Source organism: Enhydra lutris, unplaced genomic scaffold (assembly GCF_002288905.1).
Source record: "Enhydra lutris kenyoni isolate GAN:26980312 unplaced genomic scaffold, ASM228890v2 scaffoldscaffold17, whole genome shotgun sequence".
NCBI lineage: Eukaryota > Metazoa > Chordata > Mammalia > Carnivora > Mustelidae > Enhydra > Enhydra lutris.
The window spans coordinates 19,804,449-19,831,764 of NW_019154101.1; the positions used below are offsets into that span (position 1 = coordinate 19,804,449).

Below are 27,316 nucleotides of genomic sequence, written 5' to 3' on the forward strand. Positions count from 1 at the left end.
AAATAAATACTTATTGAGTAAATGAATGAATGAATGAATGAATGAATCTTTTCTGGAGAAAGACAACCGATCTGGATGTTTCAGTAACGTGGGGATGCAGTCAACCGAAGGATTAAGAGGTGAATAAGAAAAGCAGTGAGTATATTCTTTTAAGAACCTTGGAAAGATGGAAGTAGGAGGGTAATCAATGGTCAGAAGATCGAGCAGAATTACAGGAGGATTTATCAGGATGGGAAGACACCTGAGCCTTTGGCAGAATTGGCATCAGAAGATTTTTGAGAACATCGACATGGGGTCACAGGAAGTATGGGGAAGAAGAAGGAAGAAAATTAGGGGCTAAATTATAGTACATTTCTCACCTGGGAAATAAGCTTTGGACAGTACTCTCCTTTCTTCTTCCAAGTCTTTGTCGGGGCACCTGGGTGGCTCAGTTGATTCAGTGTCTGCCTCGGCTCAGATCATGATCCTAGAACCCTGGGATTGAGCACTGTCGGGGCTCCCTGTTCAATGGGAGTCTGCTTCTCCCTCTCCCTCTGTCCCTCCCCATCCCCCACCCACCTATCATGTTCTCTCTCTCAAGTATATAAATAAAATCTTTTAAAAAAAAACTTTGTTATCATGAATCAGTCATAAGATTTAACTTGAAGTATATATGAAATTCTCTATAACAAAGAAAACCAGTGCATTGGAAGACAAAGTTCTCAGACAGAGTATTGGCTTCAGAAAGCTAACAGAGGGGCGCCTGGGTGGCTCTGTCATGCTTCCAGGGTCCTGGGATCAAGTCCGGCATCACGCTCCCTGCTCAGCTGGAAGCCTGCTTCTCCCTCTCCTGCTCCCCACCCCCCGCCCCCTGCCGCTTCTGTTCCCTCTCTCACTGTGTCTCTCTCTGTCAAATAAATAAATAAAATCTTAAAAAAAAAAAAAAGCTAACAGAGCAGGAGACATCAAATAATTTTGCAGTCAACGTCTTATTTATTTTTGCAATGTAGTCTACTCTCATAGAGGTGACCACTCATTTCACTTATGTAATCCCTTCCTTTCTTCTCCTTCCAATTTTTTTTTCTCCTTCCAATTTTTGATAGTTGTTACTTTAGTTCTTCTTTTGATTATCTTTTACCTTTAAATAATGTACTCAAATGTCTATTCAGTATCCTGACAACTTTAGATGATCTATGAGGATGTAGCCCTCCTGTAGTTCTCTTTGCTTCTTCATTTCTCATTCTCTATAAGCTGTAACTTTGTTTTTATATTGTTAAATTTAATAACATTCATATTCTATTCTAATATAATATTTAATATCTCTGTTTTTTCCTAAAGGATGATTCTAACATTTAAAAACCAATTGGGTATTTCCACAATCAAAAACACATAATTGTGGAATTAGGATTATATTGTTTTTTCTGTGAGTTCGCAACTTCTAGGAAAAATGCCTCTAGCCTCCTTGCTCACTATCAATTACTTAATTGTGCCATATTTTGTTACACTCCATATTTGAAATTACATTCCTTCTGTTTTGTTTTCCCTGAAAGTTCTCGTTGTTTCTTTTTTCCCTCTATTGAGAGTGGAAATACCCACTTTAATTATCATGTTACTGAATATTTGCTCCTCAGGAATTTAAGAACTTGGTGTATATTCCATTGTGGGTTTTTTGGAGATGTTCTTTAAACCAACTGACTTTCTATTCTAAATTGGACCAATTGCTTGCCAGCTTTTTCTCTGAGATTTCTTGCAACCTTTTTTATATGTTCTTAAATGGTCTTTTCTTGAATTTCACATTCATTTGCTTCCTTAATTGGTGGCCCGAGAGAAGGTACAGAGGAGTCTTAGCATCTCTGGAAATGTTTTATTTCTGCCCTCACGTATTATTTATTTTATAGTTGGGCAAGAATTCTAGGTTCATAATACTTTTATCAGATCTTTGAAGGCTTTGTATATATGTTTACTTTTTTAAAAAAAGATGTTTTTATTTATTCATTTGTCAGAGAGAGAGAGAGCAAACAAGCAGGGGCAGTGGCAGGAAGAGGGGGAGGGAGAAGCAGGCTCCCCACTGAGCAAGGAGCCTGATATGGGACTTGATCCCAGGACCCATGAGATCACAACCTGAACCAAAACTAAGAGCCAGGCTCTCAACAGACTAAGCCACGCAGGCACCCTGGGGAGGTGTACTGGTTTAATTATAAAATAAGTTAAATACTTAGCAGTTCATTTATTGTTATTCTTCTACCTTTTGGTTAAATAGAATCTATATGAAAATTAATGGCTGGATTCTACTTGTATTTTTTCGATACTTTGTAGGCATTTTACTAAACAAAATATAAACAACTTGAGGATGGCAGATACTAATGTACATATATGTATGGTTTTCATAATTAATATCTTATTATAGGTGTGAATGTATTAGCCCTATGAGGAATGTCATAGACTCAAAAAAGGTTCATGTTGTCATTTCTCCCCAACTATAAAGTGGATTTAATATCAAGCTCTTTTCTATTTTTTTTAAAGATTTTGTATTTATTTGAGAGAGAGAGAGCACAAGTGGGGAGGGTGTGGGAAGGAGCAGAGGGAAAAAGAGAAGCAGACTTTCTACTGAGTGGGGAGCCCAACTATGCTGGGCTCAAGATTCCAGGATCTTGAGATCATGACCTGAGCCAAAGGCAGACGCTTAACCGACTGAGCCACCCAGGCACCCCTCAAGGTCTTTTTAAAGAAATATGTGCCATATTCCGAATATTTCATCTGATGAATTTTAAGTGTAGAGAGGTCTAAGAAACATTTAATGTTTAAATATTCAACTTTTTAAGTATCAGCCACTCACTTATTATAAAGGGAGAGAAGAAACCCTGTGAGTCATAACAAATCAAATGAGAGTTGTGCTTTATGAATGAGTAGTCAGTTTGATCTAATAGATTAAGAGTTTCTTGTCTGTCATACCTTATCTCCATCTCTTAAGCAAAACCAGAATTTTGATGCTAAATTAATTCGTTTTGTAGCAGAGATAAAATGACGAATGTTCTGAAACTATAATACCAAGTAAAAATAATTTCTTTGAGAAATAAAATGTACTTGATGTAAATATAATTTAAAGCATGTTTTCAGGCTTTATATTCTAAAAACAAAGACGGCATTGTCAAAGGGTGACCTTTAATGATATACTTAGGGCACTCATTTAGCACATGAAATTTATCATCCCGAGTGTTAGGAATTCAAAATTACAACTTGCTTAGCACATGTGAAAAGTAATGTCTCCTGTTGCACATTAATTTGCGTTGTGTCAGTTCATTTCTCTGTAATTATCAAATTGTAAAATATGTATAATCAAGAGATAGTTACAATAGTATTAAAGGCTTGTCTTGTGTAAGATATTCAAATTAATCTTTAAAACCATATAATCCTGCAATGTACAAGTTTACTATAGAGTTTGGAATTTTAGGGGCACCTGGGTGGCTCAGTGGGTTAAAGCCTCTGCCTTCGGCTTAGGTCATGATCTCAGGGTCCTAGGATCAAGCCCTGCATCAGGCTCTCTTCTCAGCAGTGAGCCTGCTTCCCTTCCTCTCTCTCTGCCTGCCTCTCTGCCTACTTGTGATCTCTGTCTGTCAAATAAATAAATAAAATCTTTTAAAAAAAAGAATTTAACAGTCCCTGTGCAGAAAGATTATTGGACTAACAATATTTTAGTTGCCTGCTCTATACAGATATTATTTTAGCAATAAGGAAAGAGGTGCCTGGCTGGCTCAGTCAGTAGAATATGAGACTCTTGATATTGGGGTTGTGAGTTCAAGCCCAATATTGGATGTAGATATTCCTTACAATATAATCTTTAAAAAGAGAGAGAGAGAAGGAAAGACTAGAAATTATAGAAACTAGAAACTAGAAATTATAGTCTTCACTATTTAAATGAAATAAGATATGCCACATAAAGATTTTAGAACCCAATGAAGCAAAAAGCAGAGATAAAATGGCAGTGACAATTTCATGTGAAATTTTGAGCCAAGTGAACGTCAGTGACAAGCTTGACTTATTAGTACATGTCTTCTGTCAAAAAGTTTTGATATTGTGTTACAGGAAGAATGTAAATCGGTCCAGAGAGCAGCTAAAACAAGCTGAAAGACTCAAGATATGCCTTGTGTGTGAGAACACACACGTTTGTTTGACTAGCACAAAGATTGTGCTGTCAGTTAGCAAAGGACACTGTTGACCCTCTGTTTTTAACTTTAAGTTAATAAAAGGCTGCTTAGCATAATAAAGAAAGAGATACGAATCAAAATCCTTTCTCCATTCACTCAAGTAGATTACCTTTCCTACCTCAGGTTAGGAATAAGACACCAGTCTCATGGTGCGGTTATGAGGCTTAACAGTGCTAATCTATGTACAATTCTTGGCACATTAATGGGCTCTAAACAAATATTAGTCCTTTTCCCTTTATAGGTCACATACAACATTATGCTGTGCGACCGGGAAATGCATTAAGCGTCCTTATTTCCATTAAAGATCATATACAACATACAATCAAAAAGTTGAGTTGACTTGAAGTAACCCTTATTTTGGGTGGTCAGCAATTGTCTTTGAACATGATTTCTCCTAGTGCTCAGGGATCTGAAGAAGGATCAGAAATAGTTCAAGGGTCCACTAGAACTTTTGGCCTCTATTATTCCTGAATGGCATGACTATGAAATGGTTGTGGTAACAGGAATGGTTCTTCAGAATTGTTCACAGAAACAGGCACAACAGAGGGGAAGTGCTGGATTAGATGAGAAATTATCAGGAAGCTAAGGACCTTAAGTCCCAGAGACCCTCACCTATACAAGCCCCTTCTTAGGCCTTGTATTTAACTTGTACAGTTGGCTCTTGAACAACATAGGTTTGAACTATGCAGATTCACTGTAAATGTATTTTTTCTTTCTTGTGATTTTCTTAGTAACATTTTCTCTTCTATAGCTTACTTTATTGTAAGAATACAGCATATAATATATAAAATATATAAAAAATGTGTTAATCAACTGTTTATGTTATCAGTAAGATTTTTAGTCAACAGTAGGCTATTAGCAAATTTTGGGGGGAGTCAAAAGTTACAGGCAGATTTTTTACTGCAGGGGGGGTCATTGCCCCTAACCTTCCTGTTGTTCAAGGGTCAACTGTACTTGTAATTTACATTCTTCTCCTTTAAGAGGGCCCCTCAAATTGGATAATCTTCAGGTCCCACAAAATCTGGATTCACTCTTACTGGACTGTCAGGTAAAAGAAAAAAAATTAATATAATTTAAAAAGATGAAGTGGCCAATAGCAGGAAAAACAAGTTTTGCTTCTATTGGCCCATAAGGATTTGTTAGTAACCCTGGACCAGAGATGTTCATATGCACCTGACCACAAACTAGTCCTTGCCTAGGAAGGCACTCTCTAGTTTAGCATCAACCAAGAATTACCCATATGAAAACACAGGAATGGGGACCACCTAGCGGTCAGAGGGTATGCAGTTACATTTATCAGGCACTGGATTTCTCACATTTTTAGGTGGGGAAAGGGAAAGGGATAGATGGAATCAATATTATATTGATCTGACTATGTAAGTGCCCAACAATGGGTTAGGCACCATATATATGTTATCACATTTTTTTTCTCATGTAAGTAACATTATCTAAATCAAAGCAAGAAGTAACCTCTTTCTATATAGCTTGTGGAGCCAGAATTCAAACACAGGGCTTCGTGAAGTCAAAGCCCAGATTTTTTCTACCTCCCTATGAGTTAAGGCTTACCTGCCAAGAGTCAGCCACTGGGTGGGAAAGGACATTTAACCTATAATCAGCCTAATGATCTTCAGTACCGAATGTCCTGCCAACCACTTAGGACACTTTTCTTTCTCAGTTCATTCAGTTATCATTTATTAAGTGCCTGCTATGGTGGCAGTCATTGTACTGCCCTTTGTTTAGTTATTACTTCCTCAAAATAGTCATCGTCACCTAGAAACTCTCCAGTAGGTAGACTGGTAGGTAGGTAGGTAGGTAGGTAGATGGACGGATGGTAGGTGGATGGATGGATAGATGGATAGAGGATGGATTCACAAATATGTGTATTATCAAATGAAACTTTCACCATTACTATGATTACTATGTACTGTTATTTTAAAAGCACCCTCAGAAGTCCTTCTAAAAATTCATATTGTTCTTTTAAAGTGAAGTTCAAAATTTTGGTTATTAAATCACTAAAACTGAAATACTGCATATGATTTGGAGTTAGCAATTTCAAAATTTTTCTTTTCAAAAACTATGAAATAAGGTCATATTTTATAATGGATAACTTTCTTTATCTCCCAACTTTGAAATTTCTCTTTTCACATTAAACATCTTCTCTTTTTCCTGGATGATTTGATCTCATTTCCATAATTGTTGAGAAGCTTTTGAAAAATATAAATATATAACTGTACTATTGAAGTTCAGGGAACTACCTTGTGTATCAGGGGAAGGAGAGTAGGATTTTAAATGAAATGTGTAGAGTTGGGGGAACCTGGCTGGCTCAGGTGGTAGAGCATATAACTCCCAAGGTCATGAGTTCAAGCCCCACGCTGGGTGTAGAATTTACTCTTTTAAAATTGTGGCAAGTTGTGGACTGCAACCAGGGCTTCACTAAAAAGAGGCAACCAGTGGTGGGTTTGACGCACATGTTGTGAAATTCCCAATTACATTAAATACTCGCTGACACACTCATCCCCAAGCAAAGTCATGGGTAGAAATTACAATAGTCAGAAAGGTATTGGGGACATTTTGAATACATTTTCTAAGCAAAGAACTAATATATAAATAATAAATATATAAATAAACAAGAATGAGTGGGATGTGACTTGAATGTAGCAAATGCCTATTCTATAGTGAAATGGGTTTTAACCTAACATAAGGGTTAGACAGTGTAACCAAATCTTTTTCTTTTTTTATGAAGTAGTGTTAAGTTCTCTTTCATGGCAATTCACCTAACAAAGGGTGCATATACTTGAATGAAAGATGGCCCCAGTTTACGTACAGTGTCCATAAAGATTCTGAGCCAAGTATCCAATTATGTCTCAAGGAACAATATCTTTTTTTTAAGATTTTATTTATTTGACAGAGAGACACAGAGAGATTGAGAGAGAGAGAGAGCCTGCACACAAGCAGGGGGAGTGGGAGAGGAAGAAACAGACTCCCCACTGAGCAGGGAGCCCAACGTGGGGCTTGATCCCAGGACTCTGGGATCATGACCCAAGCCAAAGGCAGACGCTTAATGACTGAGCCACCCAGGTGCCCCAAGGAATATATCTTTATTGTAACATGGTCCCAGTGCTTGAGACAGTGACCCCCCATGCTGGGTACCTGGTAGACTGTGGGAGTACAGTTCTTATTACATTATGGGTGAAGCTCTGCTTACATGTAACTTGACTGCAACAATAGAGGAAAACGCTGAGTTTAACAGAAGGCATTGTATAAACAGTCCCAAAAACATACTTGCGAATGACATTAGAATTGGAAACTGAAATGTTATTGTGAATACACTTACAGCTGCTATCATTTTCTTCCCCAAAGAAGGACTCCTATTCAGGGTGCCTGACTGGTTCAGTCCATAGAGCGTGTGACTCTTGATCTCAAGGGGTTGTGAGTTTGAGCCCCATGTTGGGTGTACAGTTTACTTAGAAATAAAATTTTTTGAAAAAAGAAAGATTTCTGTGCCTTTCTAATTATGCACACAGAGTTTTACATGATCCTTTCTTTTAAGGAATATTCTTCATCTCTTCTCATTCCTCAAATCACCTCATTCTTGTTGATCATAGCATAAACAAAATATACTTTCACAGCATTTTAAATTGCCTCCTAACCACTGAGTTAGGTGTATGTCTAGAGAGATAAGTGGGTTTTCTTTGGGATATGCCTGTTTATAAGTTGGACAAAATGAGCCACAGCTTGAGTACCTGAATGTTACTGAGATTTATACATTAGAGTATCTGATACAAACACAATCTTGCACAGTGTGATTGTAAGTAAACTGCTGTGGAAGGCTTTTGTTTTGGTGGAAATTGTTTGTTCGATAACACTTGCCAGATTTCACTTGTAAAAATATATAATAACTTTTTCCTGTCTTTTCCTCTGTCGTCAATACAGATCCACATCCAGAGAACTGAAGGATGTGACCATATGACCTGCTCACAATGTAACACTAATTTTTGTTATCGATGTGGGGAAAGATACCGCCAACTCCGTTTCTTTGGAGACCACACATCAAACCTCAGTATATTTGGCTGCAAATATCGCTACCTCCCAGAGAGACCTCATCTAAGGAGATTAGTGCGAGGGTCAGTCTGTGGTGAGTATCTGACATGCTTTATAGGAATGTTTTCTGGGAAGTAAGCGATGATAAGAGAATTCAATGTATTAGCCATGATAATTCTGAGCACCCACCAGGTATTCTCGTGGGGGACTTTACCCAAAAACAGGAGGAAGATATTTTCTCTACTTTTGAGTTTGGAATGGAAATTTAAATTTGGTGGCTAGACACAACTTATACGAGCAAGCAGATTTTATTTGAAAAACAAATTATTTATTATACTGCAGAAATGTAAATTCATTTTTTAAATTTCTGAAGCCTTATTGTAAGCCACTTGATGAGAGGGACCATGTCACATTTATTTTTCTGTTGACAATACCTAGCAAGTTGTTATACACATATACTCCATTCATGGAGGACGTGCAATACAGTTTTTGAAAATCCCTATGGGGCACCAGGGTGGCTCAGCTGGTTAAGCCTTGGACTCTTGATTTTGGCTCAGGTCATGATCTCAGGGTGGTGAGATCAAGCCTGCTTAGGATTCTCTGTTCTCCCTCTTCCTCTGCTCCCCCCTCCCTGCTCTCTAGTGCATGTGAGTCTCTCCTGCCCCACCTCTCAATCAATCAATAAAATTTAAAACTAAAATAAATAAAAATCCCCATGTTTCAGAGCCTTGTGCTGGATTCTTATTGTATCTATATAGTCAATGCCGTTGTATGTATGTTCCTACTGTAATAATAGTTAATATAGTAGCTAACAGTTAACGAAGTGAGTATCAAATGCCCTCATTACATACAAACCCAAGTTTAAATATCCAAATGTGATGCCTTTATGCTTTAAGTTTTTACCCCCTTCTTTGTCCTCAACAACACATGGTCTCATACACAAATATGCAAACATAAACCCAGATTTCCTGCTCTGGGCTGATGCCACCACCTTTGTGTGATAAGAGTTCTTCTGACCTGATACGTCTTCCTCCATTAGCTCCCTACTTCTCTGGAATGTATCCACTGTGAGGTTTCTTCTCTCTATTCCATTACACAAAACTTCAATACTTCCTCCTCCGAGAGTCTTTCTCATATATGTGCAAACATCTTCCACATTTCCCATTTTCTGCCTACTTTTGCCTAGTTACTTCATGAAAATCTCTTTTTATCTCTCTTTAAGCCTCTATCACTTTATTATTATTGTAGACCTCTCACCTTACTAGAATCATATGATGGCGAATCAGAACAAAGCTGGTGCTAATGGTGCATTTCTTTTAGGTAAAAGATAGAACATATATTTTAAAATTCATCTTAACTTATGGAAACCAGTGCCATCATTTTCTAAAATCTTGTATGATCTCTATGAAAATATCCTTGTTGACCTTTAATTAAATGTAATTGCTCACAACCAATAGCATTTAATATAGTCAAGATTGGTTTTAATGATTTTCAATGTTTTCCTGTTTACTTGCTTGTAGTATATATATTTGCTGTTTATTTGTTTGTATGTATTATAATTGTATGCCCAATATTTACTTATTAAATAGAGTTTGGAGGGATATCTAGGGAATCTAATGCCTATTTATAACATTACTACCATGAGGATACTAAATTGCAAATTAAGTTTTGAGCTATAACCTATTTGTAAGACTATATACAGAGAACAACCAAAAAAATACAAAATTCTTATATTTTCTGTATTACTAGTTTTTTTTCCTACTTCAGTGACATTTTGTGATAAGATGTTTCCTTCCATTTTTTATTTTAATAATCTCTTATTTGATCATCATTTTTCCCTTTTTGTTATTTGGTTTAATCACTCTTAAATAAGGGAAGTTATTTCTTGCCTTTTTTGTCCAGTAATATTTTGGATACATTCTCCTTGGGTCATCTTATTTGCCTGGAGGCCACTAGAATCCTCTTCTTGGGTCATAAAATAGGAGTTGAGTTATTTAATGGCCTATAAAATGCACAGCCAGTGAACATTGTCAGGAGGGAATATCTTCTCTGCACAGTTTCTTCTGTTTTTATTTAAAATTTTATGGTCAGATTTCTGTAAATGGTTTCCTTTGGGGCCTCTTTTCTACTGTGTGTGTGCATGCACCTGTGTGTCGGGACAAACCTGACGAGTAGGGAGCAGCTGGCTTTCCGAGAAGCTCTCCCTCCCACACCTACTTTCCCACCTCCCGTATGGCTGTCTCTAACTGCTGTTGGACCATAACTCCAAATAAGGTGGTCCACACCTCTCCCAGCCACACAAAAGGCTGGAAAAGGAATGACTCTGTAAGTCACAAACTTAGCTTCTCCCTGCCATATAAGAGAGAATGTGGCTGATAGCAAAGCCCTAGTAAAGTGTAGGCACTTTGTTTTCATGGGACATAACCCAGTTTGCTCCCTCCATTTGGGACCGCAGCCTCCACATGTCCTTGGACAGAGGCAGAGAAAGTGCCTGCTCTGCTCTCACAGCTGGAAGATGGGAAACATGGTTTGTATTCCATGTGACTGTGTGCCCACCTATGCATCAGAGGTTCTACTCTTAAAGAACAAGGGAGAACAGAGATTTGAGGATGGGTTTAGCAGCTTCTGACATGGGGGCATCCCCCTGGTGGGAGTAGGCAGATTATTCAATGAATGGTGTTGCGAATAAAAGTGATGGAGAAGTACTGAATTCTCATACCATGACATACAGATGCTCAAAGTGTTATGTTAAAGGGTATAATAGGAAAGAAAATATAGGTCTTTAACTGATTTCTAAGTGGCAGATAGTTTATATGAACAAAAGCACTAGAATCTCCTCCAAAAATAAATATCCAATTTTTTTAAAATAATGAAGTCTGGAACCAAAATTGAAAAAATGCAAGTAGCCAATAAACATTTTTTAAAATATTCAATGCTATTAGTAGGCAGAGAAATGTAAATTAAAAAGAGTTTTTTTGAACTATTGATTAGCAAACTTTTTTGTTAATACTCAATGCTGGACTTTCATACCCTACTGAATGAATTAGAAATTCTGTGCAATTCTTTGGCAAAGAAATTGGATAGTAAGGTGAAGGATATTTTAAAATATGATAAATCTAGGGGTGCCTGGGTGGCTCAGTGTGTTAAAGCCTCTGCCTTCGGCTCAGGTCATGATCCCAGGGTCCTGGGATCAAGCCCCACATCGGGCTCTCTGCTCTGCGGGGAGCCTGCTTCCTCCTCTCTCTCTGCCTGCCTCTCTGCCTATTTGTGATCTCTGTCTGTCAAGTAAATAAACAAAATCTTTTAAAAAAATGATAAATCTAGACTGACAGTGGTTTATTTGCAGGTATATTTTAAAATAGCAAAGAAAAGGAACAAAATTAAATACATGAATACTTAAGTAAGATATATATGGATATAATAGAATATTATTTCAGCTATTGAGAATAGTATTTTAAATGAATTGTTAATAATCTAGGAATAAAAGAAGATGTGCTTAATTCCTCAAAACAGTTTCAAAAGTAAAATTAAACATGTATTAAACATTGATTATATGATTGGAATAAGTTTATTACTTCCCAAAGAAAAAGCTCATTGGTTCTTTGAGTTTTCTGATACTTAGAGAAAAAAAAAATTAGTTCTGTTACTCTGCAATCATGTTTCATTATTATTATTAAAATATATTAATTATTTTAAAAGGAAACATGAATGATTATACTGAGCAATGGGTACAGGAAAAAACAGATTTTTTTAAAAATATGCAGACCAGGGGCTCCTGGGTGGCTCAGTTGGTTAAGCATCCAACTCTTGATTTCAGCTCAGGTCATGATCTCAGGGTCCTGGGATCAAGCTCTGAGGTGGGCTCCCCGCTCAATAGGGAGTCTACTTGTCTCCATCTCTCTCAGCCCCTCCCTGTTCTCTCTGTCTCTCTCTAGAATAAATAAATAAACCTCTTAAAAAATAAAAATAAAAAATAAAAATAAAATATCCAGGCCAATATATTCTAAAACTCTCTTAAGCACAGCTTTAAGAATGTAAAAAATGTCATTGTTCAATAAGATTTCATATTACTGAGGTGCCTGGGTGGCTCAGTCAATTAAGTATATGTCTCCAGCTCGGGTCATGTTCTCAGAGTCCTGGCATTAAGCCCTGCATAAGGCTCCCTGCTCCATGGGGAGCAGGGAGCCTGCTTCGACCTCTCCCTCTGCCTGCTGCTCCCTGTTCTTGTGGTCTCTCTCTCTCCCTGTTAAATGAATAAATAAAATCTTTTGAAAAAAAAAAGAGTTCATAATACTTAACTGGATTCTGTCATTGGCAAAAAATATAAATAAATCCCATGGTTAGACATTTAAATAGTCATCTTTTTAAATTAGATATTAAAGACTGTATTTTCTAGCTGTCTGGTCAGGATTCCAAAGACCATTCCTTAAACATAAAAAAATTAAGACTTTTCTGACAAACTTCCAACAAATGACAGCATTATGTTTCTTTTTTCTTTTTTTAAATCTAATTGCTTATTCCAAATTACTGTCCTTAATTGTAGAACGCTGTTGCTGGTGTATCCTTAAATGGCAAAGCCCTTCCACTCCTTCTCATCTCTTGTTGTGTTTGAGTGGTGCAGCTGTTCCCATGCCTTAAGGTCAAGGTCACTATATGATGACAAGATACTAACTACTATCCTCTTTCTGCGTGTGCTGTGCCTTTCAAAGTGAGTGGAAATCTGACTGTGAACTCTGTGCCCTGTTTACATGAAACCAGCATTTAGTATAATCGCTCCTCAGCTATTTATTCAGAAAAAAAAGTGCTGGTTGATGCCATCCTTTGGCCACCTGACCAGCACGTAGCTTTCTTATAAGTGCTTTCTTTTATTTTTCTCACATTTTATTTTTTCCATGAGACCAATGCAGACCTTCCAATTTATGTTTTATTTTTTACTCTAGTTGACATGCAATGTTACATTAGTTTTGGGTATACAATACAGTGATTCAATTTCTCTGTACATTATGCTGTGCTCCCCACATGGATAGCTACCATCTGCCACCATACGCCATTACAATATCACCGCCTATATACCCTATGCTCTGCCTTTTATCCCAGTAACTTAATTCATTCCATAATTGGAAGCCTATATTGCCCTCTCCCCTTCACCCATTTTGTCCATCTCCCTTACCCCCTCCTCTCTGGCAGTATCAGTTTTTTCTCTGAATTTATTAAAATGATTCATTTGAATAACCTTAAATATACTGTATGTTTATTGGTAATTTTCTCTAATAATATTTATCTATTTCTATTTTTAAAGATATTTATTTATTTATTTATTTATTTATTTATTAAGAGAGCAAGAGCAGGGGCGCCTGGGTGGCTCAGTGGTTAAAGCCTCTGCCTTCGGCTCAGGTCATGATCCCAGGGTCCTGGGATCAAGCCCCACATCGGGCTCCCTGCTCAGCAGGGAGCCTGCTTCCTCTTCTCTCTCTGCCTACTTGTGATCTCTGTCCATCAAATAAATAAATAAAATCTTAAAAAAAAAAAGAGAGAAAGAGAGAGAGCACTGACAGGGGGAGAGAGTGGGGGAGAGAGAGAATCCTCAAGCAGATTCCTGGCTGTGCACAGAGCTGGATGTGGGGCTGGATTCCAGGACCCTGAGATGATGACCTCAGCTGAAATCAAGAGTCAGATGCTTAACGAACTGAGCCACCAGGAGCTCCATAACAATATTTAAGCATCCCAGTTGTAGTTCAGCTGGTTAGGTCTTCATATTATTACTCTTCTTTGGACCCAGGAAGTAACTAAATCACTTTTTCAGATATGGGCTTAGATGTAAGCCGTCTATAGCACCTATTAGCTTTCCATTTTGTGAGCTAATTAGATTTTCTTCTGCCAACTCAGAGTCTGTCACTCCCTTATTAATCTTTCAGAATCTTGAAAAATGACAGAGATCTAAAGGAAAAACACCAAGATGAATGGTCCTGGTAGAATAAAGTGAACCACTAACACTGGAATTTTTTTGGTTAGAAAGTTTAAGTGATTTATGAAATGTTTGACTAATGTCCCCAGGACTTCTGTGGAGTTACTGAATTTACATAAGTATATTTGTTCTACACCTGATCCATTTCCTAAGAGAAATATTGCCTTAATTATAATCACACTTCTTAAAAAACAATGTACACTGTGGTATTAAAAAGCATTGCTGAAACTGTTTGATAAATTAGTTTTAAGACTCTAAATGGTCTTGCCTTTTGTTTTCCAGCTGGAAAATTATTCGTTGCACCTCTAATCCTGGTCTTGGGATTAGCACTAGGGGCCATAGCAGTTGTAATCGGTAAGAAGCACTTAACATATCTGAGATTAGAATCTTTTGAGTGCTGTAGAGAAAATATGAGTGTAAATGTAGTAACATGAGTCAGTTACTAAGTGGACATATCTGTTCCATGCTTGCTTTAGATGAGCAATCAGCACGTGATTTATGGATTCAGAGGGTGTATTTCATATAGGATGTATTTGTGTAACACTTTTGCAGTCTGTAAAGACTTTGATTCATTTATCTTATAAAGCATTATTAATTCCCTTTTAATATGAAAGTTAATACAACAAGTAGTTTAATGATAGAGTCTAATGGACTGGAACCCAGATTTTCTGATTCTGGGTTTAGGTTGGACCACCAAGAAAAAAGACTCCGGTATACCCTTGTATAATTGGTTTGTTCTAGTGAAAGTGTACCCTGGGTAAAAAAGATACCTTCAACATGAATAGGAACTTATACCCAACATATACTTCAGCACTGGCAAACAGAAAATGTATGAGTGATTCCGTATAGTTTCATTCATACAAGTCTACTGAAATATGTGTTTTAAAACAGTGGTCCTCATGCTCCAGCATGTTGTAGAATAACCTTGAGGACTGGTTAAAACACAGGTTCCTGGTTTCTACTCTCAGTTTCTGACTCCATATAGGGGCAGGGCCCATGGATTTCCAGTTCTAAGAAGTTCCCAGGTGATACTCATGCCACTGGTCCAGGGACCCCAGACTTTGAGAACCATTGCTTTAGAGAATTTTGAATTAAACACTATAGATAAAGATTGCTTTGATGACTGTTCTACATAATAGGTGGGATTTCTTTTTCTTTTCTAAATAAAATAAATTTTTGTATGTAAATTTCTATTGAGCAAGTAATTTACATGTACAGGACAGATAAAATTATAAAGTAACTGACATTTAAGTTCTTACAATTTAGGAAGTATTTTAGGAAGTAGATACTGTTATTATTTACATTTTACTATGGAGGAAATAAGGCTTACTAGGACCTCATATGTGTCAGAACAGTGACTCGAACCTGGCATTTGGCTCTACAGCCCATGTTCCTAAGTAATGTGCTGTCCTGCCCGAGACTGAAGTATCCCATCAGGGTGCAAATGGTACGACTAGGGATAATAAAGAAGATCAACCTAAGACTGTGTATTTTGATAGAAGAATGATTCCATATTCAAACTGGTGTCAGAGAGGTTGTTCAAAGGGGGAGAGAACTCCAGAAAACTAACATGGAATGACATCTTATAGGAGTAAATCCATTTCATAGTGTAGGTGTCTCCCCGCCTTCATCCACACGTTTTGCTAAGTAGCAATCATTTGTAAATGACTGCAAAATGAAAAATGGAAAATGGAAACTTTTCAAATATATAGACCTAAATGCCTCTCCTCCTAATTACCTTTCATCTTTTTTTATCCTCAGGTTTATTTGTATTTCCTATCTATTGCCTTTGTAAAAAACAGAGAAAGCGATCACGGACAGGAATGCACTGGTAAAATGCGGATGATTTCGTGGAACGAAGCCGGTCCGGGTAGGAGCCACACAGAATGGCACACTCATCTGAGACTCATGTCTTGAAAAACACTGAGTCCCGTCCCCCCCCCCCCCCCCCCCCCCCGCCCCGCCCCGCCCCGTGGTTGTCTGCAGGCCACAGTGCCTCTCGCTCCAGTGCACTCCCTCCATGGTATCCTGACTCCTTTCCTTATACAGTTTGCTGCTTTTCAAAAATGGTCACTTTCATAGACTATAAATATCTGTATCATAACTCTGACCTTCTTACTGGTTTTTGGAAGAAAATATTTTCATTAAGAACCAGGTATCCTCAGAATTGTCTGAGCATGCCTCTCCTGAGCGTTGTTTGGACAGTCTTTATACCTAAACCTCCTTCCAGGCCCTCTTCTGAGACTTGGTGTGAATAGCGGAAATCATCCCACCTGTACAAACAAGCAAGGCCACTTTTCAGAAGACAGAGGCTCACCATATGCACCTGTTTTTATCTGTGGCCCGAGCAGTATAATTCCTTCATCCTTCGGATGCTTTAATTGTTAAAAATCTCACTGCTCAAAAGGGAACTAGTGAAACAAAACTAATGAGAAGAATCATGAGTTACTGACGTGTATCTGTGCAGGGGTGTGAGTGTGTGTGTATAAGTATCTGTATTAAAACTAGGTCCAATAATCTTGTACTTGTCGAGTTCTATGCCTCTACGCTATTTTTCCACATTTTCATAGACATATTTAAAGATGATCGTTCCTTTCTGGGCGTATTTTGGTAATGTACTGAATTAAAGCCAATGTAGACAACAGGCTATTTTGATGTTGGCCCTTTCGATTCCTTGCTGTCTCTCTGTCTCACACACAGGCACACACACCAGAAATTTGTGCAAGGTCACCTCGAGGATCATCAGACTTTATTAAGTGACGAAACTGGTAGGCTGCTCAAGACCAGACGTTTAGTCTTTTCAGATTTTTTATGTTTTGGCATCCATGTTTTACTAAATGAACAAATCCTTCAGACGGGACTAGTTAATTTAAAAAACAAATTTGCTGTAGCAAGAACTGCTTAAGCCTTTAAACAATCACTGTTCTGCTAATTTTTTAATCAACTTGTAATTACCAATAATTCTGCTTTAGGTCAATTTGTGATAGTTTTGGAAACCCTGCCCTCTTACCTCTTCTCTCTTTCTCTCTCTCTCTTCTATCTTTTTATCTGTCCCCAAGATTTTCATTAAAAAAAAAAAATACAGTTTTGAAGGGTTTTTCTTATGTTTACTGCTCAAAGACTATCAAATATGCTGATACCTTCTTATGGATGGGGTAATTTAAAAACACAGTTTTTTGTGTTCATGGGTTTATCTAAAATAGAAACAACTTTTGGAAAAATGAAGGAAATATCTTCAGGAAGTTTTACCAAACTGAGACGTCTTTAAAAATAAGAAAAAGAAAAGCAACTAAACTTAACAAACTATTCCTTTGTTTTCATCATGGAAGTTCAGCAGAATGGACATAAAGAGCACTAAGAAGCCTGAAGTTTCCACTTGTCTCCAAATCCTTAAGATGAGCTATCTGCATAGATGTAGCATTTATTTTTCAGCAGCCTTATCTGAATGGTAATAAATTCTGTGATAAAACATGCATTATTAACATGGATAGTTTGTCTTGTTGGGCTCCGAAGAAAAACATTTATCATCTTTATCAGACCACAAAAGTCCACGCTAGTGAAGGTTACTTGCAAGGATAGTGAGTGTCTGTTCTTTCTGGATCACACTCAGAATGGCTGTGCTGCAGTTTCTGGACTCGTCTACATTCAGTTAGAGGAGGGCGTGCCATTTATGGTTCTCTGATGGCATGTTTCTAAACATGACACAATGCAAGGAGAAGAGATGCTCTAATTTCACAGATTCATCTTACCACTCATCCATCCATCCAACAAACATTTTTCAGTGCCTATTCTTTGTGCTCTAGTATTAAAACAAGAGAATGAAAATTTCTATCCTAAATCCATGTAAGTCTGTCATGAGAGTGCTTAATTTTCGTAAATTCATGTTTTTCTGGACTTAGGTATTAGTTCGACAATATGTGAGTGCAATGAACTCTAAATCTAGTGGATATGTTTATGTATGATATGTGTATGGATATGTATTTGTCAATCTACATACACATGTATCTGCTATTTCCATAGCTGCATATAAACACGAACTCCACATACATATAAACCAAGTAGCTAAATAATATACTCTCTGGTCTTAGATAATCTATTTTCTTAGGTTATTGTGTATCTTGTCTTTGACTTACTCAGGGATTTTTATTCCTTCCTTTGAATAACTTATCTTTTGGAGATACCTTTATATTATTTGGAAACGTTCCAATTTTCCAATTACAAAATGGCGTCTGTCATCGTCGAAGGTTCTGTCATCAATGCTTGAGATACTGTCACAGTGTTGCACAGGATTTTCATTTTTCTATTGCATAGATTTTTTTAATTAATGTATACATTTTTATCTTTCAAAGTTGGTATACATTAGGCCTTTCCCTGATAATGACTTAAAGTAATAATTTGTGAATGTTTTTACTAAGCATCATCAAGATCTTAAAAAGAAAGAAGAAAATAAGAAGGATTATTTATATGTTAGTGCCAACATGGAAAGTAAAACACTAGTAACTTTTGGGATAAATTCTAAAAGCTACTTTAGAAAAAGAAATGCACACATAAAATAAATATTGTTCTATCCAAAGCTTGTCATTTTTATTGTAAATGTAATATATATTCCTTTTAAAAAATCAAACCATATAGAATTATAAAATGCAAATTCAACTGCTCTAGCCCACCCCTTATTTTCTAGGGGTAACCACTGTTAATGTTTTGATATATGTCCTTCTAGAAACTTTGTGCATATATACAAGTGTGTTTGTATATGTCCATGTGTATTAGTTTTATACAAATAGGACAGTAGTCTTAATGTCCTGTGACTATTTTTTCGTTTTATTATACATTAGTAGACACCTTCCCATAAGTGTTTAAATAGATTTACCTCATTCTTTTGTAAATTACTACATATTCCATTGTGGGACTATACTTTACTTCATTAGTCCCTATTGAATGGGCATCGAGATTGTTTTTACTTCTCTATTTCAACGCATCAGTGAAGATCTTTTACATATATTTTTATCACCTTATGTACACATTTCCATAACTTTTAAAATTTGTTTTTATAAGATATTTGTAATAAAATTTTAATGTATTTTCAGTGAATTAGATCATAGAGATACTATATTTCAGATCCTTTCTTGGGAAAAAGAAAGATTATCTAGGAGTTTTATGTAGGAGTTTTTTAAAGAAAAGCATCTTTTGCAGGATAATTCCCCCCCTGCTTGGTTAGCCAAATAAATATGTGGCCAAAATGTATAAAGGAAAGTCCATCTTATTCCAATAAAAATAAAATGCAATGAGATATTTCTAAGATAATGTGAGATGTCTATAAGATGTCTGTGAGATACACTGATATTTGGGTTGCCTTGTTTTTAAACTTGACTAATTTAAAGCAAATAGCTAAACTGGTAATGTTTGTCACTTTTTTTCAACACTATCCATGTTCATGCATGTTGCACCACAAAGGAACTTAATTATGTCATTGTGAAAAATAGGAAACAATTATGTTGGAAATTAAGAATGACCACAATTATCTACAAAAAATAAATTTTACTATTTGTAAGGTCTGGTAGTTTGTTGGGATGGTTAGAAATTTGGAATCACGTGAAACATTCATTTTAGGAGTCCCAGAAGTTCCCTAAGACCTTCTGCATGTGGCACTAAGAGGAGAGGGGGTCCAACCTTTTGGTACAAGCAACAACCTGTTGCCACCACCCTGAGTTTCTGCTAAGTGCTATTTATCCTACAGGCAGAACAGACAGGAAAACCATCAAAGATTACTAAACACAATCCGATCACAACCTGTTCTCTTTCGTTGTGCTTGCTTGGCTGTGCCTGTCTGGAAATTCCCTGTCCTCTGCCACCCAAGCCCCCAGCTCTTGAGGCCCAATCCCCCAGCTGAGCCTTTGTTATTCAATCCTACCACCCATATAACCCCTGGCTCCCCTAAAATACCATCCAACCCCTGTCACCTCCTCCAGTCCCTGGTGACTCTCCCCAGTGTGGTTTTTCTCCACTCCCCTGATAAATTAGCTCCTCTTCACTGCAAAAGAGGAGGAGGAACGGGACGGGTGAAAAGCTCGCTCTGGCAGGTGCAAAACATCGGTGTTCATTCCTGAGCTTCTATCAAATTCAAGTACGTCTGCCAAGACATCGATCCAGCTCCCCCCTTGTTAAACATTGCAGTTGTTTGTAACATTAGACCTCAGGCTGCCTGTTAAATTTATAATTATAGAAAAAGCTAGTGCCTAAAGGAGATTGATTGGTAGGCTTCCTTAAGTGCGATTTTTTTTTTTAAATCATGCCAAAAACCACTTTATTTTTTAATTTCAGGAGAAAACTGCACATATGCCTTAATGTGAGTCATCACATTGGATTACGTGCTTATCTTTTCATATCTATAGCTGAAATCTATCCCAGTCACTGAAAGTAATTTTTCTTGCAGTTGGCTTTATTGTTTGGTGTTAGTGTCTATTATAAAGAGAGCTTTAAAATTCAATAATGCACTTTAAAATACTTGTGCCATTTAAGTAATCAACACAATTAAAGAAGAGGTTACATATATTATGATGGAGACGGTAGAAAGCAGTATTAATAAATATATGTCGCCTCTAAATTTGGGATGGGGGTGTGTGTGGAAATCAGAGCCTAAAATTTAGAACAAGTAAAACATACCCCCCAAAAATGTAGCTGAGTTTCTGAAATTATAGTAATTCTAAAAACTGATATCAGGAGCTTAAACATAACAAGTAATTAGTAAATGTTACCAAATAACCTAACTAGAATGTTTAAAATATTAAGTTACCGTTTCTACTTCATTTTAACTGCATTTTCATTTTTCATGAAATCTATAAAAGGATTGCCACTGGCTAGAAACATAGTAAATCAAAACTATCACCAACAGCCAGTCTGAACAGTATTTTTTAAAATTCTTATAGTTTAAATATGATCTTTTCTTCTTCCTCTGGAAAAGTTGCAAAATCCCATTTTTAAATTACACATCTACAATTATGTAATGAAACTGAAATAACTTTAGAGAAGCATTAATACATGGTCTGAACAAAATCAGAGTTCCAAAAACTGGGGAGTCTTCAAGATTGTGAAATGTTACCTTTTCGGTGCAAACCAATGATGCAAATCTTTAAAAGAGAAATGCGATAGAACTCCTTTATAACTCTGGTTTTGAGGATAGGGCTAATAATCATTTGATAGACACCTGTTATGTGGGACTACAGTACTGCACATCCCTGTTCCGAGAGTCCTATTTTAGCTGACTCTATCCAAATCCAAGAAGCAGAGAGTCACGTAATGTGAGATTTGTAATTAATTGTCTGTTTGGAGCCTTACCTGAAGCCATCATAATAGCACATACTTTAGATCCCTGTATATAAGTGCCAGTTGTAGAAGCATGTAATTATGTGTATCATCAACTATATTCTTTTTTTTTTTAGCTAAAAAAGTGACTGTTTTGAGAGTAACTGTATGACCTGAAAGGCAAAAGTTATTTTTTTAAATACACGAAATATTGCCACTGCCTTTTTTTTTTTGCCACCTTCTTTTAGCTTATAAAAGAAATTTAATTAGGTATATTTAACTCCATGTCACTTAGATTATACAGATTTATTGGCATAGTAAACATTGCATTTTTCAAGTTTATCCCATATTTTTGTCACTCTGTTTTATCATTAATATTGAATGACTTTCTTCCCTGTTTTTGAAGTAATGCCCATGTACTTCAACACCCAATTCTTGCTTTCTTGCCTTTTCCCTCTTCTGTCCTCATTCCTGTCTTGGCCAACTGTGGATTAAATTAAATTTCGCCATTAACTTGTTGACTAACTAGATGAAATTCAAATACTGAAAGGACTCCATAATTTGGCTCTGGTAGTGAACATAATTTACCTTGGCTTACTTTGTAAATTGAAATGTGTGAGGAGTACCTGGAATGCTGCCCCTTTTCTTGATAGGTGTTGGAGAACCCTTGCCCTCTGACAAGAAATAAAATGAACAAGAAGATGTCAGTTGGATCAGAGAACCTAATAGTACTCTAAGACCAAGCTTCAGAAATGGCCTCATGAGTATTGTAAAGTGAGTGTTGTGTTTGCATATTAGTTGGACAGAAAGCACATGTGGATATTCTCCAGTCTGATCCCAAGTCATTCATGATTCATCCAAAATGGCCACATGTCTGGTTTTGGGTCTTTGTGTCACCAAAAAGTCCTACAGCTTGGACTTGGGGTGGATTTGTAGTGTAGTGTAGCATTTGTATATAAGATTTGACTATGGATTCATACTCTGTGAACATTATTAGACATTTTGATAATATAAAGTAGTAACATTGAATGTAACTGACATTAGCCTTATTCTAGAGAAACCATCTGTCATCAGCAAATGTTCAACATGTTCAGATACGATTAGGTATAAGTAACACTCAAGATATATTTAGCATAAGTTTGGTATATATTATGGAAAAATCCAAGGGAAAGTCCAACTTGGGTGTTAAAGGGCTCCAGAATTTGCTGAAATCATGTCATTTCAGATTTATTCTTATAGCTGACTAACTGCTGTTGGTCATCAGTTTCCTGGAAAGCTGTTAGGTGTTCACTTTATGCCCCAGGTAGGGAAATAGTCTCAATAATCCAGTCAAATTCTTGAAAATATTTCTTCAACGTATTACTTCCTCTATGCCCAAATATAATTTTACTGATTCTTTCAAGTAAACACTATCTAAATATTTTATATAATATATTTGAACATTTTTAGTTTGTAGAACATTAGCATGCTTTATTAAGAAAATTCTAGATAAATTATCATGAGTTTTTATCAGCTGACTACAAGCCTTTTCCCTAAGGGCTGTTTTTTTAAGTTCCATATGGCAATACCTTAATTTTGTTATTTGAGCATTTTCACCATAATTAAAATTCTGTATATGGCATTGAAAAGAATAAACCAACATTGTATTTCTTACGACATCTAGAACAGTAATTGGTATATATATATATATACACATTACCATTTACCTTAACAAGAACAACTTACAGATTTTTAATGTAAAAACTGACAATCTTGTTGCATATTTGAAATCAATTATTAATAAGTAGTAAATTCTGAGAGATCACAGAATTAATTTTGTGTAGAAGGAACACAAAAATAGTGTGATTAAAGTATTGTTAACACATTATAAAGAAACCACAATGGTTAACTGTTTCATTTTTAGTTTAAACAGAATTGGGCATAAGATATATTCATGAAACAAATATATTTATATACATGTATACCTATTGCAAAACTATGGGACAATTAAATGATTCACATTCTTTTTTTCACAGAGTGTAAAATGCTAAAAATAAATACATTTGAGTCTTTAATCTGTTATCAGATCAGAATCTGTTATCAGATTCAGAAATTACAATTCTAAGGTAAAATTGTTTCCTATATGAATTATCAGAATATGTCCCATTTTAATTATATTCTCATGAACAATAGCAAAAGAGAAGAAATTTCTTAATTTTAAAATGAATGCCTCTCCCTAGTGGTTTATACCCGATCTTTTCCATTATTTCATTATATTGTATATTTTTGGTTTTCTGTAAAATTTGTAACCAATTTCCAGATAATATAAATTACAATATTTGAGCCTGGCTGAAAAGAGATTTTCTCTTTTTAATGATATCGGAAAATATATATGTGATTTTATTTTTTAACTTTTTCTACATTTCATTGGTCATACTATTAACTTTAGTATTTATAAAACTGGAGAAAAGTATTTTCAATATATTTTTTTTTTAAAGAGGCAGTAGAAATAGATAATAACATTATGCAGAAATCCCTGAAAGAAAATTTGGAAAGAAACAAATTTCGTTAAAGTGAAAATGTTGGAAAATAGGGAGTATTCGAAGACTGTAATTTCTTACATTAGAGTAGTCAACTTATTTCCAAAATGATTGTTTCATGCTGTTATTAGTTTTTAGTATACTATATAATTTCTCCTACCATTTTAGTGTTTATACATTAATTACTGAAAAGAAAGGAAGGAATTGGGGAATAAAAGTTAGGGAAACTGGGTTTATTCCCATTTTCCAATAGCACTAATGTATACTTCTTTAACCTTCTATATGGTGCTTTGTGTGATGAGAGTATGTAACACTTACATATGTTATTAGTGCCTTATTTTTTTTCACTTGACTTTAATTCTTACCTAAAGAGCCATATACTTTTTGTTTGAGTGTTCCTTGGCCCTTATATTTAAAGTGCTGATGAGACAGTACACTTTAGAGGTACATATAGGCTGCCTTTGCTACCTTAACCCACTCTATTATCTCTGGAATAGCAGGTTAGCCAATATTTTTTTCTGAACTTCAGTGTTTATTTTTAAGCTAAAGAATTTTTTAAAAAGGATATTAAACACCATAATTTGAAGCCACTATCATTGAAATGTACTTTTAAACTGCAAAAACAGAATGCTGATTATTAAAATTTAAAACGGAAGTTGGAAAGGCTGTCAGTCTTTATGGCTTCAATGAGGACAAAATTACTTTACAAAAGGCATTAAAAATAAAAGTAAATATATGGAACTGCAGGAATTAGATCTGTTTCCTACAATTCATCTTTGGCAATGTGTTATTTGTAATCCACTTCCATACAGATCCTGAAGAATCATGGTGTTTACTATTTACATGTAATTACGCATTCACAGTGGGCTTTATCAATACCAGGATACTTTGTATAATGTTATTGTACTCTTCTTGGTCTTTGCCTTTTGTGTTAGCTTTATATAAAAAGCTGGGTCTATTGTATTCTATATGTACTATAGTATATCACTCAACTTTTCCTGATGAATGTATGATGAAAATTAAAATAAATGGTGTGCTTAGAAAAGACAAAGACACAGGTTGTATATGAAAATATGTGTACATATTTGACAAAAAAAAAAAAAAGAGGAAAAGAATCTTCCTGCCAACAGATATGTCCTGCTGGACAGGACCTGAAAATTAACAGATTTTTTTTTTTTTTAAGCAGTAAAATTTAAAAATCTATTACCTCAAGAATTGTCAGTGGATACGTGTCATTGTACTGCTCCTCTTAGCAAATACAATCTCACTTGCGGCTGACAGTAAAAACAACCCAAGTGTCAGATCACACAAATTTTAGGGGCAAATCTTTCCAAAGATGGATACCTTGTGATATTCTGGAGTCTAATTCTGGACTTTTGGTATGTCCCTATGGCCTTTTGTTGTGGTTGGGCTTTTTCTTTCTTTTTTTTTTTTTTTAATGTTTTTGGTTGGTTGGTTTAGAATGGAAGGGTAATCTTAATTGTGAGATCAGATCTCCTGGAAGGATATAATGACACTCTACTTGGATGAAAACTGTAACGGGAATCAGCTAGTTTTATTGTCACTGTGTGAGCGCTTGTATGGATTCCTGTGAAGTGCTGATTACTCACAGGGGGCGTGTGATCCATCAGGCAATGTCATCCAGCAATGCCTAATAAAAGTTTTTGAAAGAGAAGACTCTTGTCTTTTTTGCAGTACATTTGGAATTTAAAGAAATGAAAAGGTAAAATCTGACAATGGCACAATTACTTGAATGTAAGTAAATTTGGAAAGATATACTGAAGTCATTTCTGCACTAGATTCTGACTAGAGAAACAAGAATGAACAGAAAATCAGGGTATGCTTTTTTTGGAAAGTGGATTGTGTTGTGTCACTGTGGTGTGTTTTGGGGAAACTTCACAGAATACAGAAGATCAGTATGAACACTCTGATGAAAATAATGTATCTGCAAGCACACAGTATAATGCCAATTACATTCTCTTTAACTTATTCATTCATTGAAAATCCATTTGATATTATTTATTCCCTTAATTATTTTTTTCAGTAAACATGTATTGAGCCCCTGCTGTATTATAAAAATATACTGCACATGCGTTTAGGAAAAGACCAGGCTCCAATACTGGTCCAGTAGAGATAGGGCCTGGCAAGAGTTTCAACAATGGATTCCTGCCTTGAATTCTTTGACTAATTTGGTTGGTGATATTAAGTTAGCCACATACCTATCCAGACGTCAGTCTACAATGACGATTGAGGTGGCAACCTCTAAGGTTTCTTTCAGCAATTAAATTTGGATCTGTGCAACCTATTTTTAAAGTTAGTTCAAATTATTCAGTTCTAGCATTTCTCCAACCCGGACAGGCCATGTCAGGGCCCTGTGCCTTTGCACAGGCTGGTTCCCTACCTTCTCCTCTTCCACCCAGACTCCTCCTCCATGGCCCTCAGGCCCAGCATCTTCTGCAGAATACCCTCTTGGCCATATCACATGGGACACGTCACCACGGCCTCCTCTGTTGAGCATTCTTTGCAAAGCACTCCTGAATGAGGCACTTTGTATTTGTTTCCCAGGGTTAGCATAACAACTACCACAAGCTGGATGCCATAAGACGACAAAAATGTATTCTTTCATATTTGTGGAGACCAAAGTTCAACGTTAAAACATCGGCAGTGTTGGTTCTTTTTGGAGGCCCTGAGGAAGACTGCTTCGTGCCTCTCCCTAGTGTCCGGGGGTTGCCAGCAATCCTTGGCATTCCTTTACCTGTGGTGTATTCACTTCACTTCAGCCATTGGATTTAGGTCACACTCTTGTCGTATGACCCTTCTATGGGCTTAACTGTTTCCCCAGAATTCATATGCCAAAATCCTAACTCCCAGCACCTCAAAATGAGACCATCTTTGGAGCTAAGTCCTTTAATGAGGTAATTCAGGTAAATTAAATCATATGCTGGGTCCTAATCCAACATGAAATAAAATTAGAGTAACTTGATACATCTTGTCACCTCCTTGCCGGCCATGAGGAGCCTATCACCCAACAGTTATCAGACTGAATGCAAGACACTCAATTAAATTTCAGTTTTCAATAAACTACTGTTACTTTTAATATAAATGTCTCAATTATTTACTTACAGGATATGTATGTGTGCATATAGATATATATATGATATACATAAGATATCATATATAAATGATATCTATATGGATGCCAGGCATAATAGAAAGAACACAGACAGACATTGGACTCAGACAAGTTACAAATTTAGGCTCTGCTTTTTAGTTCAGGGAACTAGGAGAGGTTACTTAACCTCTTT

General features: G+C 36.2%; 1 protein-coding gene across 1 annotated transcript in view; it reads left to right on the forward strand.

Moving 5' to 3' along the window:
- Positions 1-16,152, forward strand: part of LOC111147758 (ring finger protein 217) — a 132,301-nt gene extending 116,149 nt beyond the window's left edge. The window contains exons 4-6 of the mRNA XM_022503989.1: positions 8,118-8,319; positions 14,473-14,544; positions 15,952-16,152. Of these exons, the coding sequence (XP_022359697.1) occupies positions 8,118-8,319; positions 14,473-14,544; positions 15,952-16,025 (348 nt within the window). The 3' untranslated portion in view covers positions 16,026-16,152. The remainder of the gene's footprint in view (positions 1-8,117; positions 8,320-14,472; positions 14,545-15,951) is intronic.
- The last annotated feature ends 11,164 nt before the right edge of the window (positions 16,153-27,316 follow it).